Source organism: Polyodon spathula, chromosome 10 (genome assembly GCF_017654505.1).
Source record: "Polyodon spathula isolate WHYD16114869_AA chromosome 10, ASM1765450v1, whole genome shotgun sequence".
NCBI lineage: Eukaryota > Metazoa > Chordata > Actinopteri > Acipenseriformes > Polyodontidae > Polyodon > Polyodon spathula.
Window position 1 is genome coordinate 29,128,097 of NC_054543.1, and position 12,002 is coordinate 29,140,098.

The window sequence follows — 12,002 nt, forward strand, 5'->3', positions numbered from 1 at the left end:
CACAACAAGGCATAACTGGACCAGTGGCCAGATGAAGATATATTTCTCTTTAGTTTTCCTCTAAGAGTTTCTTGAGTGTGTTCAGGTTGGGACTGATGGCTATGAGGGAAATCCATTTTAGAACAAGAAGTACAGTAGGTTAGTTACCTTGTCAGACATTAGAGTGGAGATGGATCGTCCGATTTCATGGTAGTCGATGTTGGACTGGCTCGGCCCCAGCAGCACAAAGAGGAAGCGGACAGGGACTGGAACCTCCAGGACGGATTCAAGGAGTATCGCCTCGTTCAGTCGGACAAATGCCATGGCTGGCTGCTCCAGAAATTCCACACAGCCTGCAATCCGTATAAACAAAGTTTTCACAAAATGCAGAATTGAATGACAATCTAATCTAGACTGAGGCTACAGCTTCTGTATTTCAAAATTAGGGTCAATCGTTGAACCATGTCAACAAGCAGAAATTCACACTGAGCTATCCAAGAGTAACGGTATGCTTCTGTGTGTGGCTGCAGTTGCCTCACAATCTCACGACGAATGACGCATCAAGCGTGACAGCAGATTCGTTTTTCCAGATTTGCCTTGTAGCGACGTGTGTTTGTGTGGAGTTCTGTGCAAAACAACGTAATTACAGTTGCAGAGATGGTTTGGAAACTCCCAAAGAACTATAAGAAAAAGACAAATTGGGAACTAAAATAATTGCAAACAAACCAAAATGGTAAAAAGCTTGTATTTACTGATGTGTGGATTTTTAAGAACAGCCATTGGACTCCTTACCAACTAAAACTACAGTAGCTTCAGCCCCCTCAGGAATCTTCTCCAGGAGTTTCACTGATTTGTTCCGATGCCCCTCCCCATTGTGATGGTGCACAGATTTCTTCACAAGGAGAAAAACAAAAACATATGAAAATATAATCTAGTTTATACCACCTCCACCAATCGTTCGTGGTATATGTAAGGAAAATAAAAAATGTGTGCCACAAACCATTATTTTGTTTATCGTTCAGTATATATATATATATATATATATATATATATATATATATATATATATATATATATATATATATATATATATATATAATTATTAACAGCAATAAAATGTGTAATTAAAAAAAGGAAATCAATTAATTCAAGCTTTACTTTCATTTTCAACAGACGATGCTTCGACGCAGCTTAATTTTGAAACCCGTTTATGGCCTCTTGCAGCCGTCTTTTTAGATAGAACATTGAGCCTCATTTTTCTGCACCCCCGTTCCTGTGTTTTTGTGCATAGTTGAGTCGCTTGGCCTTGTTTCCATGTCGGAGGTATGGCTTTTTGGCCGTAAGTCTTCCATGAAGGTCCTTCTGACCAGACTTCTCCAGACAGTAGATGGGTGTACCAGGCTTCCACTGGTTTCTGCCAATTCTAAGCTGATGGCATTGCTGGACATCTTCCGATTGCGAAGGGAAGTAAGCATGATGTGTCTTTCATCTGCTGCAGTTTCCTTGGTCGAGCATTGCGTCTACGGTCCTCAACGTTGCCTGTTTCTTTGTGCTTCTTCAAAAGAACTTGGACAGCACATCTGGAAACCCCTGTCTGCCTTGAAATTTCTGCCTGGGAGAGACCTTGCTGATGCAGTATAACTACCTTGTGTCTTGTTGTTCTGCTCAGTCTTGACATGGCGTGTGACTTTTGACAGCAAACTGTCTTCAGCAACCTCACCTTGTTAGCTGAGTTTGGCTGTTCCTCACCCAGTTTTATTCCTCCTACACAGCTGTTTCTGTTTCAGTGAATGATTGTGTTTCAACCTATATATTGAATTGATGATCATTAGCACCTGTTTGGTATAATTGTTTAATCATACACCTGACTATATGCCTACAAAATCCCTGACTTTGTGCAAGTGTACCTAGAAGAATTGATGTTGTTTTGAAGACAAAGGGTGGTCACACCAAATATGGATTTGATTTAGTTTTTTCTTCTGTTCACTCACTTAGCATTTAGTTAATTGATAAATATAATATATTAACATGTCCATTTTTGAAAGCATTCTTACTTTACAGCATTTTTTCACACCTGCCAAAAACTTCTGCATAGTACTGTAATTGATGTTAAAAATTAAATAAGTGTCCTCATTTCTTTTTTTTTTTTTTTTTTTTTTTTTTTTTTTTGAGGTACATAGTTTTTATAATTTTGTACTCCTGTTTTTAGTTTTCGTTATGCATTTTTCCTGTAAAGTGCTTTGGCATGGCATCATTATATAAAAATTATTTTTTGGGCAGTGCAGTTTATATAAGAATCAATTCTTTTTTTGGTGGTGCAGTTTATGTAAGAAAAACATATAATAGATTTCACAATAAAACACATTGTATCACTGGCCTTTCTATGATATATTGTGTTTGAATTTCTGATGTAAGGTTGCCAAACTACAAGCGCTGAACACGGTGTTCATATTCAAGCCCAAATGTGGTCATTCCACCGACGTCAAAGGGTTAATTTAGATTTTCAGAACAATACATATTTTAGGGGTTCCCTCTATCTCCAATCTAGAAACACAGGTTCAAACAGTAAGTTATTATCTAACCCCCAAAAGTTTTTATTTATCTTTTTTTTTTTTTTACATTATGGTATGTTATTCATATTTTTCCTAAGAAATACCCTATATAAGTAATAATACACACTATATTATATTTTTGGTTTTCTGAATTGACTGTTTATTTTTCTAGGTGTGTCTGTAACACAAATAAACTACTAATGAAATGCTCCTCAAAATAAAAATTAAAATAGGATTTCCAATAACTTAAATGTTAAATCCATTCTAAAAAGAGACCTTCTTTGGTCTCAAAAGAACTGACAAGCCAGTGTAAACAGTACTGTAATATAAACCTACCTCTGAACCCTGGGATTTGGTGTCATGCAGTTCAATTTTCTCCTCTCCCACTGGGGGGAGACACGTGTCTGTGGTGTGGTTGTGGTTGTGGTGGTGACTGGCCATCACCGAACCCACGCTAGAGGCAGAGGGGTTCCGTGGGAAGAACACATCTTTCTCATCATTGGGGTGGCTAAAATAGAAGAAACAGTTTGTATTATTCAGAGCAGTCGGTTCTTTAGTCACATATAGAAATCGTCCAGAAGATAAGAGCTATGTGTGTCTGGCAATGAATCTGTTTGTGTCTAAACACATTTATTACAAAATCTGTTCTCCACAGTAACACCAAATTAAATAATTTGATAGAAAGAGCTAATTATTAATTCCACACATTGGATAATCGTAATAACCTTTGTGAAAAAAAGCCTGTCACAATTATTTCTTTCTTTTCAGTAATATACTGAAAAACAAGTTCTATATATATATATATATATATATATATATATATATATATATATATATATATATATATATATATATATATATGAGTTCAGTAAACAATCAATGTAGTGATTTTTCTGTATAGAGTTGATAAGAACCATGCTGCTCCTGGAAGTCTCAATATGTAAATGAAATTAACAGGGATTTTTATCAGGGAAACCTTTTTACCTTTTCAAAGCATCAGGAAATGCAGGGATGGCAAATGCATAGTTCTCTGTTAATACATACAATTTGCATTTGGCTAGTGAGTATAGCATTATTAATGCACTAATGTCAGAGGAGTGCTCTCAGGCCTGCTAATATGATAACATGAGCTTCATAAACATGGAAGTTGTTTGAACACAGTGTAATTTTCAAAGCAGATAGCATATTTACTCCAGTCATTAATTAACTCAGTTCTCGTCGGGTTCGGGTACAATGTTTTCATTACCCGTGTTTGCCTTTAAAGGCCATGAAACTCGTTTGCTTCAGCGGAAGTTGCCTTGTTTTTTTTGTGGACTCACAACACACACAAACACACAGGGCGTTACAGATCATTATTGTTCTGGTTCAACATAATTAGTTGTTAATAGTTTTTACGCTTTTAGTGATTAGTCCATTTTCCATTTTTATCAAACATATATTACATTGTCCACATCCTCTTCTGCAATGTCTCTTTCTTTTCAGGAGAAACATGCAAGATAGGGGATGTTAGTTTTTGAAGTTGATACCATTCTGACTTTACAGGTAAGTCCAGAAGCGCTGCTAGGATACTGGTTTGAGGGAGTCTGAAAAAAATGAACCTTAATCAGTCTCACCTTTTGGTTACTTTGACTATCAACAATTAGAAAAGAAACACAATTTCCCATTCCCATGCTAAATATATTTTACAGCTAGAGGGCCTCAAATCAGTACTTGGGAAAATGAAAAATGACATAATTGTGCCGTCTATGAAAAACGTGATGTATGTCAGTAGCATACACACCCCCAGCCAAGGCTGTAACTAACAATACTGAACTATTAGTATCATCTTTATATCAACAGTATGTGCATGTAAAAATGTGATATACATGTGTATGGATGGACAGGTGCCTCCATAGATCACCCAGACTAACAATAACTAAACAATACCCAAGCAAGTGTCACATACTGTATATTGTACAAAAAAATGCACTATCAACTCCACTATTGTTTTATGAAACAAAGACCAGTTTCATGTTAATAATAGATATAACAGAATAATATAATTTATAACAATAGAGATGTGTTTTACCTTCTTGGATAGTACATGCATCATATGACTCCTATTGGTCGGGTTTTACAATACAATTCAACTATATTTATTTCTGTAATGTATAAAAGTGCTTTCAACTTGATCTCTACAATTCATGATAGGTACAATGACACATGCCTGTAGTATATAATGAGTGGCTATTACATTCATATTAGTTGATGGCCCAAATACTGCACTAAATGGCGGATGACCTTAACTTCATGATTTTGAAAAATGATTCTGAAACAGTGAAACCTCAATTAACCAGCCACCAAAGGGACTGAACAGGAAGTGACTGCTTATTCAAGATGGCTCTTTTCATTACTTGAAATGAAAACACTAAACTCTTGGAGTTTACTGGCTGGTAAAAGCAGGGTCGGTTATTAAGGTGACTGTAAAGGTTTTGCTGTTCATACTGTTCCTCATTCTTTGACACAACATACACATTTGGCACTAAAAGCTACCCCAGCAGTCTCTCTGTTTCTCTGCATACCTGTGTTTGAGCAGCAGGGCTCTCAGCACATTGGCCCGGTCCTCTGCTTTGATCTGGTCTGAGATGATCATGGTCTCCACCACGAGGTGAGCGATCCCAGGCAGCGTGGTCTGCTCCAGGTCAAGGAGGACCGCCCCTGTGAGTAGAGAGGACACAGTGCTTTCCTCACAATGTTTCACTGGGAATGGCCATCTACACACATTCTGCTGTGAAGAAGCCGCTGATTGAAAAAAAAACTTTACATCTGAACTAATTATGCATCATAATTTTTATTTTGATGAAATATAACTGCCATTTGCTTCCTTCTTCGGAGAACAGATACTTTGTTAGTTTGTATTTCTAATCTGACATGCAGCGCTTCCCTTTGTAGCTTTGTAATAAATGAAATGAAACACTTCATGACTTTGAAGGCAGGTAAGGTGTCTGTCTCAAGCTTTGGAACAGCCCACCTTCCTTAACACTCTGATTCTCTTCTCTAGAAACACACACACTCTCCATCACCCTCCTTCCTGCCTCAGATAGTGTCTCTCTAAAGTGAAATATTAAGAATAAAAAAGCGCATTTCACATACAGTACTGCATATTTCATAAGACAAAACCAAATGAATGAAAATGTAAATAAAAAAAAAAAAAACATACACTGCAAAAACAATCCTGTAAATTAGGGGAAAGTAAGACCATTTCATAGCTTGTGACTTACATGTGCCACCTTGTGGTTTTGGTACAACCGCTGTGTGTGTTTATACTGTGTTTATTATTTTTGGACTGAACCCTAAGGTTTCACTGTGCAGTACACATTGCTGCGTATTGCCAGGGATTATTATTTACGGTCGCCAAATGACCAGGATTAAAAAAAATAAACAAATAAATAAAGGATTGTTTGGACTGTGAACTCTGTTGTCTGTCATCTGTTTAAACACTGCATCACATCTACACCTGGACACTGCAAACCACTTTGCCACATCACTACTTTTTTTTTTTCTTATTTGAAAAATACCTGTATTTACAACTGTCAGAAACTTTTGGCTGGATTCCAACTACACAATCTAGGTCCTTCTCTCAGCAGAATCTGGTACCTTATACTTCTTATTTTTTTTTTTTTTAGCAGCCCATGGACCCTATCCACAAAGCTGGTATATTCTGGTACATGCAGCCTTACAATTACATTGCATAGCCTCTGCAAGATGGGAGGGCATGACCTACTTCAATTTAACAGATTTTCTTGAAAATAATTACAGATCAAGTGCATAACTGTTGTATATGTGAAAAAAACTATATTATCATATTACTTTAGGAGAATGCGCTGATGGCTGTCACGCCCTTTTTTCTGCTTCACAATCATAACAGTAAGGACTGTTTTATGGACAGTTTTTTTTTCATTAATCCTTTTCAACTGTTTAGAGAAGGTTTATCAGTTTATTCTCATTTTTCAAGAGCTTTGTTTTTCCGGTAGACAACATTTATAAACACTCTGCAAAAAACAATCCTTAAACATTCCTGAACACACTCAATCAGTTCTTAAAGTGGTGTGCCTTTCGTGTCTTGCAGATTAAACTCTCATTCAGTCTCACGACTCACTTACCATGTGTGATGGTTCTCCGGAGCTCCAGCAGACTCCGAAAGGTGAGGGAGGCTACATGGGGTTTGCCCCAGCGATCGGTCTCCTCTTCTACATTCTCCTCAAACTTGATCCAGCGCGCTGTCTCCTTCCAGCGCATGTCCTGGTTCTTATCCACAATCAGCTCATTCAGCTCCACAAACACCTAGAAGAGATGCAACACGGCTCAGTTAGGCTTAGAGAAACATGCTTTTCACTGTACAGCAACACAACAAATGGTTACCTCCGTGAAAATGTGCTACCAGGAGCAACTTTGTAAGAAAACATGCTTCATCATAAAATTGTGTTTTTTTCTTAAGTGTCTTGAACCCAGCTACTTGTATTCATTTAATCACATATAGGATTATGTTATTTTATTGATTCAAAACAATTTAGGAGAATTTTGTGCCTAAACATACCATCGGAAATATTCAAAGTAAATCCATTGTTTTAACAGCTTTAAGGATGTCTTACCTTAACTATTATATTTAAGTGATTTTATTAAGGACGGATGTCTGTGTTGTCTCATCAGTTTATTTCCATCTGTATGGAGTTTATTTCCATCTGTATTGTTGTCTTATCCGTTTATTTCCATTGTTTAGTTAAATTCACTGCTGCTGTAGAAATGCCTGCCTGTCTGCCTTGATTTCCTCAAAACAGAAATGGCTACCTTTTAAATCTGTTGGTTCTATCTGCTCTTTTGTACAAGACAATCAGTCATCCATTTTTAATGAAATATCCCAGTAATTTTGGAATTCATATAATCAAATCAAGGACTAGATGTTTTAAATTTATACTTCTTGACTCAGACTTTGCCACAACACCATAAATTAATGTCCTGTGTAGCAAGAATTAGGACCCCTCAACCTCCTCATTTAAGAATTTGTACAGGGTGAGGTAGGGTCCTTAATTCCTGCTGCACAGGAAGTGAATAGATAGCATGGCAGAATAAAGTCATAGCTCCTGATCAAACAGGAGCTAAGAAATGACTTGAAGAACCGAATCTGAATAACTGACAAGCTGCTGTTTGAAATGACCCCTTTTCCAGCACACCTCATGGGGCTTCCTGTCTGTCTTCTTCTTTTTGAGGGTTGAGGAGGGCGGCGAAGTTTTTCGGTTGGCTCGGGTTAACTGGCTGCGGGACGGCTTCTTCACCAAGTGCCGCCGCACCCCGGGGTTGTCCTCAAACCTATGACCTGGAAAGAGACACAGACCAGACCTGTTGTACTAACAGAACAGTTAGTACATGGGAGACAGAAGTCCCTCAGCATCGAGCCAACAGTAGCATGAAAAATTATATGCTCTATATATTTGCAAAACTTTATGTGACATACAAACTTATGAATAGATCCCACCACTGTATATCCCCAGCGTGGAATAATCATATTCCTCAGAACTATGGTACTCCATTGATCAAATGGCTAGCTCCATGTAATACTGGGTGATAATGGACCACATATTACTTAAAGTGCAGTTGCCTATGAACTGCAACTCAATGGCGTGTCTGTTTAGATTTATCAGTACATAGCACCCACCTGATGGTGATGCCTGAAAAGTATTATGAACAGTGCCTACTAACAGCTGTTTTAGTCTTTCTTTATCTATCTATCTCCCTATCTGTTCTGTCTAGTGTGGTGCATGGTGGGATTGTTATAAATTATTCTCTCCCACCTCGCTTTATCTTTAATGTATTGATGGCTGAAATATAATAATACTACATTTAAATATTTGTCTGGTTCCAGCACTAAGCACTACCCTTTCTGCATTAAATGTGTGCTTAAATATGTATTTAGTTGTGTTTGTTTTATTTATTTTTTATTCAAAGTGGGTTCTTCAAATATTTACGTACATTTAAATGCATCAATACTATGTTCACTGTTCCCTTAACACTATAATTAACATATAATTTCTTATTGCAATAATGCAACACAGTAAATTAGCCTTCTTTCTTGTTGTATCCCTGTGTCAAAGAAAGAATTAATTTTGGTTATAAATCTCCCTCCCGACCTGTGAGGGCACTGTGCAAAGGGAACAGTGTGCCCCAGACTGGATGATTTGACAATTAATTCCAGAGAAAGCTGGAAGTCGGCCACCTATAAAGGGGCGGAGTGTTTCATGTTTGTTTGTTTGTCATTCTAATTGTACTTGTTTGTCATTGTTAGATGGCAAACACGACCCGGGAGCTGTAACTAATTGCCAACACCAACCAGGACAGCACTGCACTACCGCTCACTAATAAATTGTATTTCACCACTTGCACGTTAGCACTCACTCTGGACTTGTGATCATGTTTGTGTTCTGTGTGTGTTTATACTCTGTTTATTATTTCGGGACTAAACCCTGTGGTTTTTGCTGGGCAGTACACATTGCTGTGTAATGCCAGTGACTTATTTAACGTCGCTGAACGACCAGTATTGTAAAACCAATAAAGGACTGTTTGGACTGTGAATTTTGTTGTTTGTCATCTGTTTGAGCATTGCATCACCCACACACCTGCGCACTGCAAACCACTTTACCACAGCCCCCTAATGCTTTCTTTTTGTTTGTTTAGCTTTTTCTGTAACTTCACACAGACACAATAATTTTTACTGTGGGGCAGGTGCAGGTGAAGGAGTTCAAGGAAAGGAGCATGGAGGAATCCTAAAACATGCAGATCAGCACAAAGGACCACTACTATACCATAGAGAAATGGCAGAAGACTCTGATGGATTTGGTATTTTTGTGCTTATTAAACAGAAATACATTTTTGCAGTCCTTTTGAACGGGCTTGAATACCTCACCTATAAATCAAAAGAACCTAACAAGAAGAACAAGTTCTTCAATCAAGCTGAAAGCAAAGCATGGTTCAACACACACACACACAGACATTGGTTTTAGGCAGGTGTGAAAAAATGCTATAAGAGAAAAAACATGTTAATAGATTATATGTAACTTCCAGCCACTGGAGTCAAGTGAAGGAGAAGGACACGTGTCACACACACACACACACACATACTAAAGGGAACGTACTACTGTGTTCGGGGTTGGTCCGAAAGTAAAGTAGGAGGAGTAACGGGTGGAGGGAGAAACTGGTTTTGTGCAGCGGGATTTTTTGAAATACTAACATTTCTTTTGTCTTTTTTTTGTTTAGAATGCTTTAATTAAAGATAGTCACATTTTTTTGGATTTCACCCCTGCACTCCTTCCCTCACACCATTTTCTTTTGTTATTTAATCCTTTTGTTGTGTATAGAAAATAAAAATAAATTATTTTATTTCTGTACACATAAATTACTGTCTGGACATTCCATTTGGTGTGACCACCCTTTGCCTTCAAAACAGCATCAATTCTTCTAGGCACACTTGCACAAAGTCAGGGATTTTGTAGGCATATAGTCAGGTGTATGATTAAACAATTATACCAAACATGTGCTAATGGTCATCAATTCAATATATAGGTTGAAACACAATCATTAACTGAAACAGAAACAGCTGTGTAGGAGGAATAAAACTGGGTGAGGAACAGCCAAACTCAGCTAACAAGGTGAGGTTGCTGAAGACAGTTTACTGTCAAAAGTCATACACCATGGCAAGACTGAGCACAGCAACAACACACAAGGTAGTTATACTGCATCAGCAAGGTCTCTCCCAGGCAGAAATTTCAAGGCAGACAGGGGTTTACAGATGTGCTGTCCAAGCTCTTTTGAAGAAGCACAAAGAAACGGGCAACGTTGAGGACCGTAGACGCAGTGGTCGGCCAAGGAAACTTACTGCACCAGATGAAAGACACATCATGCTTACTTCCCTTCGCAATCAGAAGATGTCTAGCAATGCCATCAGCTCAGAATTGGCAGAAAACAGTGGGACCCTGGTACACCCATCTACTCTCCGGAGAAGTCTGGTCAGAAGTGGCCTTTATGGAAGACTTGCGGCCAAAAAGCCATACCTCTGACGTGTAAACAAGGCCAAGCGACTCAACTATGCATGAAAACACAGGAACTGGGGTGCAGAAAAATGGCAGCAGGTGCTCTGGACTGATGAGTCAAAATTTGAAATATCTGGCTGTAGCAGAAGGCAGTTTGTTTGCCGAAGGGCTGGAAAACGGTACATGAATGAGTGTCTGCAGGCAACAGTGAAGCATGGTGGAGGTTCCTTGTAAGTTTGGGGCTGCATTTCTGCAAATGGAGTTGGGGATTTGATCAGAATTAATGGTCTCCTCAATGCTGAGAAGTACAGGCAGATACTTATCCATCTTGCAATACCATCAGGGAGGCATCTGATTGGCCCCAAATTTATTCTGCAGCATGACAACGACCCCAAACATACAGCGAAAGTCATTAAGAACTATCTTTAGCGTAAAGAAGAACAAGGAGTCCTGGAAGTGATGGTATGGCCCCCACAGAGCCCTGATCTCAACATCATCGAGTCTGTCTGGGATTACACGAAGACAGAGAAGCAACTGAGGCTGCCTAAATCCACAGAAGAACTGTGGTTAGTTCTCCAAGATGTTTGGGCCAACCTAACTGCCGAGTTGCTTCAAAAACTGTGTACAAGTGTACCTAGAAGAAATGATGCTGTTTTGAAGGCAAAGGGTGGTCACACCAAATACTGATTTGATGTAGATTTTTCTTCTGTTCACTCACTTTGCATTTTGTTAATTGATAAATATAAACTATTAACATGTCTATTTTTTAAAGCATTCTTACTTTACAGCATTTTTTCACACCTGCCTAAAATTTTTACACAGTACTGTGTATATATATATATATATATATATATATATATATATATATATATATATATATATATATATATACAGTGCCTTGCAAAAGTATTCAGACCCCTGACCAATTCTCTCACATTACTGAATTACAAATGGTACATTGAAATTTCGTTCTGTTCGATATTTTTTTTTTTAAAAACACTTAAACTCAAAATCAATTATTGTAAGGTGACATTGGTTTTATGTTGGGAAATATTTTTAAGAAAAATAAAAAACTGAAATATCTTGCTTGCATGAGTATTCAACCCCCACACATTAGTATTTGGTAGAGCCACCTTTCGCTGCAATAACAGCTTTCAGTCTTTTGGGGTAAGTACGTACCAGCTTTGCACACAGTGTCGGAGTGATTTTAGCCCATTCTTCTTGGCAGATTTGCTTCAGGTTGGTTGGACGACGCTTGTGGACTGCAATTTTCAAATGGTGCCACAGACTCTTGATGGGATTGAGATCAGGACTTTGACTGGGCCACTGTAGCACATTCACCTTTTTGTTCTTGAGCCACTCCAATGTTGCTTTGGCCTTGTGCTTGGGATCATTGTCCTGCTGAAAGGTG

At 38.1% G+C, this 12,002-nt stretch overlaps 1 protein-coding gene across 3 annotated transcripts in view; it reads right to left on the reverse strand.

The window, feature by feature from the left end:
• LOC121322296 (anion exchange protein 3-like) overlaps nucleotides 1-12,002 on the reverse strand; it is an 83,687-nt gene that overhangs the window by 14,795 nt on the left and 56,890 nt on the right. For 2 of the 3 annotated variants that reach the window (XM_041262076.1, XM_041262077.1), the window contains exons 7-13: nucleotides 7,742-7,884; nucleotides 6,674-6,854; nucleotides 5,093-5,228; nucleotides 3,974-4,114; nucleotides 2,868-3,039; nucleotides 772-871; nucleotides 148-332 (exon numbers count right to left, since the gene is read on the reverse strand). In XM_041262076.1, the coding sequence (XP_041118010.1) occupies nucleotides 148-332; nucleotides 772-871; nucleotides 2,868-3,039; nucleotides 3,974-4,114; nucleotides 5,093-5,228; nucleotides 6,674-6,854; nucleotides 7,742-7,884 (1,058 nt within the window). The remainder of the gene's footprint in view (nucleotides 1-147; nucleotides 333-771; nucleotides 872-2,867; nucleotides 3,040-3,973; nucleotides 4,115-5,092; nucleotides 5,229-6,673; nucleotides 6,855-7,741; nucleotides 7,885-12,002) is intronic. The other variant, XM_041262078.1, reaches the window with a different exon arrangement.